Here is an 8418-nt window from a genome sequence, read left to right as displayed (position 1 = left end):
GCAAGGAGTTCCACAGGTTGACTGTGCATTGTGTGACAAAAGCACAGCCTTAGCTTTGTTTTAAACTTGTTGCCTATGGATTTCACTGGGTGAACCTCCGTTCTTGAGTTAGGTGAAGAGGTAAATAATACTTCCTTAGTCACTTTCTCCACCCCCATCATGATTCTGCAGACCTATTCTATCAACATTTCCCACCACACACTCACGCACACACCTGCTGTTATAAAAAGTGCCTTCTACAGTGTATTCCCCTTCCCAGATAGGAATAATTACATTGCATCTTCATACTGAAATAACACGGACAACCCCGGGGGAGGGAGCGGTGTAGAAGTTTCAACTAGCCCAGTGTAGCTAAAAAGTGGTACAATCTGTGTGTGTTTGGACAAGGCCTTAGTCTCACTGACCATCAACAGGGCGAGTTCTAAAGTTTTAATGATTTCAGGAGAGAAGTGGCCGTCCTGGCAACACACGATCTGTACATGACGTAGACCCTCAGGTCTGGTTTATTTCTGAAAACGGGACATAAGTTCTCCCATGTCTGAAGATGTTACCTGCAGACAAGCCCCTTGGCAGCCCTGCATTTAGCAGGCTTAAGATAGCAGCAGCTTGCGAGCGTTTCCGTTGCAGCTACTCCCTTTCCTGCAAAGTCCCAGCTACCTGGTTTCCTCTCCTGCCGTTCTTAAGGCTTGTTGCTATGAAGCAGGAGAGATTCGAAGGTTCATCACAACCAGCCCGTGTGTGTGCTGTCAGCGAACCACATGGTTAATCAGTTGGGGCCAGCGTTTAATGGAGGCTTATTTTAGTCTGTCCTTTCCTTTACTATGTACAGAGGACTAATGGAGCAGATACAGGGGACGAGGGGCGGGACACAAGGGTAAGGGGCACTGTATAAAATATCAGAGGGGCAGATGTGAATCCCCACTAGAGGAGGTTGCCTGCGATCCTGGGGGGAGGAATCTCATATACACAGGGTACCGGCTCTGCCTTTCCAGAGTTACACCAGGAAGGGTATCGACAGCACTGATACAGGGTGTCTGAAGGTCTGACTGGCTGGGAGCTCTGTGGAGAAGGCAGGATCCCTGCTGTGGCTTGGAGGAGCCAGAGTTCTTGCTGGGTCTATGGCTTAGAGTCATTGAAATAATGCGGCCCCCTAAGTCCAGCTCTAACCGGGGTGTGTGTCAGTCCACTTCAGAATCAGAGCTGGAGTTCGAATAGTCTGCCACGAGAGAGGAGCTGAGGCTGGTGGAACAGGAGGTGCTGGCAGTGCCCTCTGCGGGGAGGATATCGCTGTCGGCCACAGGGGAGCTCTGCTGGGGCGTCCCACAGGCTGCGCTGTCGCGGCTCTGCCCGCCAGTTTGTGCCCCGTGTTTCATGCTCTCTCCCGCGCTGCGCAGGCTCTTGGGCCCCTCCCTGGATTTGCGTCGCACAATGCCCAAGCGGCTGATTGCGATGTGTGAGCCGCCAGTGAGCGCCTTCGGGGGCACGGCTTTCCCGGCGAGCCCCAGCTTCTTAAGCGTGTCGGTGGCTTTGCCAGCTGGAGCCTGAGCAGGGGGGAACCAGGAGCGGCCAGAGATCTCTGTTCGCTTCAGCTTCTGTTTGTCCTCATAAGCTGGAGGGAGAGGGAGAGGGTAGTGACGGGCATCCAGAGGGCACCTGAAGGCTTCAATGTCATTGGGAGTGTTGGCTCAGGGCTCCTGCCCTGGGACCAACATGATGCTCCTGTGCTGAATAGCACACACTGATCTACGGGGCTCAGAGACCCCCAGACCTGAATGCCGCTCCCCTCAGAGCCCACTCCCAAATCACGCATCAGTAAGCGGCAAAGCCAGGGCTAGAACCCAGAAGTCCAGGCTCCCACTCCCTCCCCCAACACCAGGAATAGAACCCAGGAGTCCTGGGCTCCCACTCCCTCCCCCAACGCTAGGACTGGAACCCAGGAGTCCTGGCTCCCTCTCCTCCTGCTCTAACCACTAGACCCTACTCCTCCAAAGCCAGGACTAGAACACAGGAGTCCTGGCTCCCCCGATTTGTTCATCCCCAATGTAAATCACATCCAACTGACAGTATCAGTGGTGACCGTAACCCTACGCTCCCCACATTCCTCAGGCCAAGACAGGGTCCTGAATCCCTCTGTGCACAGGGCCCCCCAGAAGACCCGAGGCAGCCCCCACCCACAGCCCCAGCCCCAGCCCCAGCCCCAGCCGGCTGCACGTACAGTCCAGGCTGTGGTACTTGAGCAGGACTGCCAGGCGCCGGTCCTCCTCCGTCTCCTGCACCAGAGGGATGCTCAGGTTGGCCTTGGTCTGCAAAGCCAGGTCCTTCTCCTCTTCCTCCTGGAGAATCTTCTTCTCCTCCTTCACAGGGGAGGGACAGGATGGTGAGAGAAAGTGCCCAGCCAGCAGCATCTAAAGTAAGCCACTGAAGCTCAGCCCTGGTTTAAGAACAGGGGGTAAATCCCACTGGCTTCAGCAGAGCTGTGCCTGCTTACGCCAGGGTTAGACTTGGCCCCTGATCTAGTAGCCATGAGACTGATGCTGCAAGGACTGTCCAGGACAGAGAATCACAGAGACATCACTGAACTGCCACAATGTCTAGTGCAAAGGGCAGTCTTAGCAAGTCCTTCCTCCAGCCCAGCACCACCACCCGGCTCTCCTCTCTAGCACCTTCCAGCCACAGATCGTCAAGCACTCTATAAAGGAGGCCAATATCATTATCCCCATTTTACAGATGAGGAAACTGAGGAATGGGGAGGGGAAGGGACCTGTCCAAGATCACCCAGCAGAGCTCAGGTCTCCCAAGTCCCAGTCCTGTGCTCCATCCATGAGGTCACGCTGCCTCCCAAAGGGCCAGGAGGGTCCCAGCTAGGAGCAATGCGCAATCACACGGCTCCCAGTCCCTGCTCACCCTGAACTTCCTGCGCAGCATGCTGTTGATGGCAAAGTCGTCCTTCCAGGCACTCTGGGCCTCCTGGATGTTGGACAAGGTGGGGATGGCTCTCTGCAGCTTGCTCTGGTCCACGGTGCCATGCTCGAGCCGGTACATGGCATCTGTCTCCAGCTTCTTCTTCTCCTCGTGTTCTGGATGCAGAGGGACAGACACACGGACTCACCGGTGGGGTCTGTCCGCCCAGCTGCTGAAAGGAGCAGGGCCTGCTCCTCCCTGGGCTCACCTGTGGTCAGGATCTGCTCATTGTCCTGCATGTCCCAGCGTTCCTCCTTGCGCTGGGCCCCGCTCACAATGACGTAGTCACAGTTGGCCGGGTCTGTCTGCATCTCGATGTAATTGACACACAGGTGGCACTTCATCCGAAACCTGGGGTCACAGCTGGAGGTTTATCTCCTGGCCACCTCCTTGAAGCCCCAGCCAGACTCCAGCTCTCCGGCCTTTGCACCTGTCCCCTGCTAGAGGGATTTTACGCTGGCTCCTGAAGTCTCTGGCACGTGATCCCACCAGAGACAGGACACTGTGCTAGCCAGACCCGTCTGAGCCACTGTGGCCGCACGGGGCATAAGAAATCCCAGGAGCTGCTAGTTTTATTCACCTTCCCTTTAGCCATGGGGAGGCTGGGAGGGGGGGAAGCTTCTGCCTCTACCACAATATGCCATGCACTTGTGGAGCCAGCTCATCCCAGCCACATGCTCCACAGACACTTACTTCACCTCTCAGTATTATCCACCCGGTAGGGGTGTGTGTGTAGGGTGGGAAATCGAGATTGGGATGGGGGAGAGAGCAAGGACTAATCCAGTTGAATGGCAAAGCTGGGAATCGTCTCCCCCACTCTAACCACTAGACCCCACCCCCCTCCCAGAGCTGGGAAGAGATCCCAGGAGTCCTGGCTCCCAGCCCTGTGCTCTAACCAAAGGCGCATCCCTAGCGGAACAGGTGGCTCAGGGGGCAGCACACACAGCCCAGAGGATGTTGCTTTAAATCCAGCTCAGCTCAGCAGCAGGGGGCTGTTCCCTCCCCTTCTGGGCAAGAAGCAGGTAGAGGCTCTGGGGCCCATTCTAACCCTGACTGCTTTGCTGGGGGAGGCCGTTTGGGGCCAGTGACAATGGTGGGATTCTGCGATGTGGCCCAGTGGCCCCCCCAGACTCAGCTCACCGCTCTGCCCAGGTTCAGTGCCTGGGAGGTGAGACAGGGAGGAGCATGCGCTTCCCGCACCCACCTGTAGATGGGGGTAGTGTAGTAATTCCCAACTTTCTTCTTCTCTGCGTTGTACCGGACACCTGCGACAGACACAGCTGAAGAGCCTGAAGCGCCAACTCCACCCACATCCCGCATTTCCCTCCAGCACTGGCAAGGATGCCATGTCTACCTGGGCCCTCAAGCTATGCTGGGAATAGGACCCAGGAGTCCTGGCTCTCAATCCCAGGGTTCACAGACGCTCCACATTGTCAGCAGCAAGACTACACACTTTTGGACAAGTCCAGGTCACACAGCGAGTTGAGGTATGAGCTGGCAAGAGAACTCAGGAGTCCTGGCTCCCAAACCCGCCCCCCAGTGTCCTCCCACAGCTGGCAAGAGAACCCAGGAGTCCTGACCCGCCCCTGCTGTAATCACTATCACTCTCCCCTCCCAGAGCTGGGACCAGAATCCTGAAGAGTCCTGGACCTCAGTCCCTTGCTTGGACCCACTCAGAACTGGGAACAGGACCCAGGCATCCTCTCCTCCTAGCCCCCCGTTCTGATCACTAGACAGTACTAACTTGCAACAAGTGGCTGTTCTCTTGTACGACAAACCTTCTCTCCCCAGTCTCGCCTTCCTGCCTCATCACAGATTCCATCCTTTCAGCACCCTGAGACAGGGGGACGTATCATCAACCCCATTTCACAGATGGGAAACGAGCCGTTGGGTAGATTAAGTGACCTGCCCAAGGTCTGACAGGAAGCCTGTGTCTGAGCTGGGAACTGCACCACGGTCTCTCAAGTCTGAGTCCTGTGCCCTACCCACCAGACCGCCTTCCCCACAACTGCTGCTGGCCGAGCCAAAGCCCCAGGTAGTGCACGGGACATGGGCCCTATCTCCGTGGAGGATGGGAGGGGTGGGGGGGGAGCGGTGGGTTATTCAGCCAAGGCCCAGAGGCACCAGAGAGGACAGCACAATACCAACCATCAGAGAGAGTAAATTAAAGCTGGGTTTGGTCCCTCCCCTGAAGTCAAGGAGCCAACCCCCAAGGCACCTCCCCCACACACACCCTGGGACATCCCCTCTCCACCTTCTCAATCCTACAATGGCTCAGCCCCCACCACTGCCAGGAGCACAACTGCCTGGCCATGGCCCTGTGTGCCGAGCATCCGGAGGATGGAGGCCAGAGCTCCAGTCGGGCTGGGCACACCCAGGGTGCTAGGTGAGCGCTGGGCAGATCCCTGGGAGAGCAGAAGCTTACCCATTCCAATGTGATTCTTGCAGCCATCGCACCAGATGTTGTAGGGCATCTCAAACCTAGGAGAGAGCAGCCAAGACGGTGCCGGTCACCCTGGTGCTAGAACCCCACGCCCTCCCCGGCCAACAACCGCTGAGCTGGATCAAAGGGGCGAAGCGCAGATAGCAGCAGCTGAGTCAAGAGTCCACAAACAACCTGAATTCTGCCTCAGGCTGAATGCGGGGAACAGAGGGGACCTGGCTCCTTTAACCACCGGCAGTCAAGCATCCCCAACACAGACAGCTTGTGCCCATTACTTCTAGGGGAGGCAACTGCACTGACCTCAGCTGGGGGCTAACCCCAATGTCCTCCCTAAAGCACCACTCAGAGTAGCTGTGAGAATAGAACCCAGGAGTCCTGGCCCCTGACGCCCCTAGACCCCACTCTTAATCCAGAGCTGGGAATAGAACCCAGGAGTCCTGGCTTCCCAATCCCCCATTCTACCTACAAGGCAGCAACCCCCGGGTTCCCTCGAGGTGCATTCAGGGGTCCTGAGGGATGGTAAAGGAGCACAAGCTCTTACCTGATGATAAGGATGCCCTGGGAGAGCTTGCGGGCTCTCTCTCGCAGTGGGTGGCTGTGCCGGTATTTATTAAGGGAGACATGCTGTGCCGGAAAGAATAGAAAGGCAGCCGTTAACCCATAACAGGCCAACATCAGTTTGGTTCCTAGAACTGGAGCACCGGATCAGACCAACAGTCCCTCCAGCCCAGTATCCCATCCATGGCAGCCGGCAATGCTGGTTGGTTCAGAGGGGGGGGTGTAACCCACCATAATATCCCATGGAGGAAATTTCATCCTGACTCCCCAGCTGGAAGTCAGCTCATACAAGGAAGAATGAGGACCTACAGCCCTTGTGATGTTAGCCATGGTGGACTTTGTTCTTACCAATATCACACCTAATCCTGCTTTGAAATATACTAAAATCCTGTAGCAGGGAGTTCCACAGTTCCTTATAAAGTAAGTTACCCTTTATCCACTTAAAATCTGTTCCCTTTGAATTTAATCTGCTGCCCTCCTGTTGCTTTTTCACAGAAAAGGGGACAAAGTGAGGCCTGACTTGCTTAATTCCCCGTTATTGGTTTCATTCCCAGCTACAGCAGCAGGCTCAGAACTTTGTCCATGAGTCTGACTGGTAAATGCAGCGTTCAAGCTGGCAAAAGCAAACCCAGATACCAAGCATCAGCTGATGTGTCTATAACCAGGCCTTGCTGTCCAATCCCTTCTCTTACCTTTGCTGGATCGAAGTCAGGAGGGTAATACTTATTCACGCCTTTTCTTTCACCCTAGAAGGAAACAAGCAAAAACATAATAATCAAACTCCTACGTCAGGATGCAAGACTCAAGCAGCCGATTACTTATCTCGGGTGAGATTCAATCCTTTTTATCCATCTATCTCAGCGATTTCATGAGAATCTCAGCTTTCATTAAAAACAAAAAAGGTAGTTTCCTGCCCCTGAAAGTCATGGCGAAAAGTTTAGAAACTTGGGCTGAGTGACCGGAACAGCACAGAAGGCTAAGAAAAGGAACTCATGAAACCTCACGATTTTAAAAACAATCTCATGACTTTTTGAGGCCTGACTTGTGATTTTTGAATATCCCAGGATGGCAACATTGGGATCAGCTCCACTCACCATTGTGAAAAGTCTCTAGCTCCAAGCACCTGGAACACACAATCTATAGGAAAAGATAAGGAGAAAGGGTCATTTCCAGGGCTAGAAATAACAACAACTTGCTTTTATAAAGCACTTTTCATCCATAGATCTCAATGTACTTTAAAAAAGAAAGCCAGTATCATTATCCCCTTATTACAGATGGGGAAACTGAGGCATGCAGCAGGAAAGGACTTGCCCAAGATCATTCAGAAGACTAGGGGCATCCGTCCTAAGTCCCAGTCCACTCAGCCACACTGCTTCTCTAGCTCTTTCGCTGCCTGTTAAACTGATCTCATAAGGGTGACCGCAAGCCTCTCCTGCTGGCTGGCTCAGCTCCCAGTTCCTATCGTCCTGGGGGGAGTGGGGGGGGACAGACTGGTTATAGGCCGGTTGACCCCACTGCCCCCCTGCCCCCAACATACTCAGAACAAGTTTTGGCTTAGTAGTGTAAACAGGCCCCATCTGCGGGCTGAGCATGTCCCCAAGCAGCACGCTAGCCTCAGAGGCTACCAGACAGAGCTATGATGGGGCAGGGAGAAGGGGTGCTGCTGCAGCCCCCCTGTCTCCCCCCCACAAGCAGAGGCAAAGGGCCCTAAACGAGGCAGCGCCAGGAAGCTCTCGGGAACACAAGCCCAAGGGTGGGGTTAGCATCACCAGAAACACCGCCCCCCCACCAGTAATCAACACCAGTGTGTGTGTTGGGGCGGGGGCTGTGACTTCCCCTTCTGCTTACACAGTGGGGGGGGGGGCAATAAGGGGCACTGGGGAGTTGGGGACCACTCAAGGGACCCTTCAACCCGCACACACCAGATAACGGGGGGACACACAGAGAGGGGCCCCTCCCCAGGGCGTGTGCGGGCCTGGGGGGCAGAGGGAGCCCCCCAATATAGGGGGGCAGAGAGGTCCCCCCAGTGTATGGGGACAGTGTGTGGGGATAAAGGGGAGGGGACAGACAGCAAATCCCCCCCCCCTCCAATATCTGGGCGGGGGGGGGGCCTGAGCTCTCCCACCCCCAACGCAAGGGCGAGCACTAACCTTTTCCGCCCCTGCCTCCTCCTCTTCCTCGCTGTCATCAACAGCCGCCTTAGCTCGGCCCCTCCCTCGTCCTTGGCCCCGCCCCCCAGCTGCTGCAGTACCCACGTGGCGGGCTCTGGCTGGGCTGGGTGCCGCGTGGGGCGGGAGAGAGCCCGCAAGCCCCAGCAACCCCGTCCCGGGGGAGGAGACTCCCTCCCTTCTGCTACATAACAAGGCCTAGGGTTGCCAACTTTGGTTGGCGGAATTCCTGAAAATTGCATCCCATGACATAACCTTTAATTAAAGATTAATCTTTAATTCTTGGAG

At 55.5% G+C, this 8418-nt stretch overlaps 1 protein-coding gene across 1 annotated transcript; it reads right to left on the bottom strand.

Annotated features, from left to right (window-relative positions):
• Window positions 1–414: 414 nt before the first annotated feature.
• Window positions 415–8178, bottom strand: YJU2B (YJU2 splicing factor homolog B). The gene is made up of 10 exons (XM_032780346.1): window positions 8113–8178; window positions 7057–7099; window positions 6655–6708; window positions 5946–6028; window positions 5387–5442; window positions 4166–4226; window positions 3170–3312; window positions 2905–3077; window positions 2216–2354; window positions 415–1609 (listed from the first exon to the last, which is right to left on the bottom strand). Exons 2-10 carry the CDS (start codon window positions 7057–7059, stop codon window positions 1179–1181), a joined length of 1143 nt encoding a protein of 380 aa, XP_032636237.1. The 5' UTR covers window positions 7060–7099; window positions 8113–8178; the 3' UTR covers window positions 415–1178.
• Between the last annotated feature and the right edge of the window lie 240 nt (window positions 8179–8418).

The sequence above is a fragment of the Chelonoidis abingdonii genome, chromosome 26 (assembly GCF_003597395.2).
Source record: "Chelonoidis abingdonii isolate Lonesome George chromosome 26, CheloAbing_2.0, whole genome shotgun sequence".
NCBI lineage: Eukaryota > Metazoa > Chordata > Testudines > Testudinidae > Chelonoidis > Chelonoidis abingdonii.
Note: the sequence above shows the minus strand (reverse complement) of the source record. Positions and strands in the feature narration are given on the sequence as shown.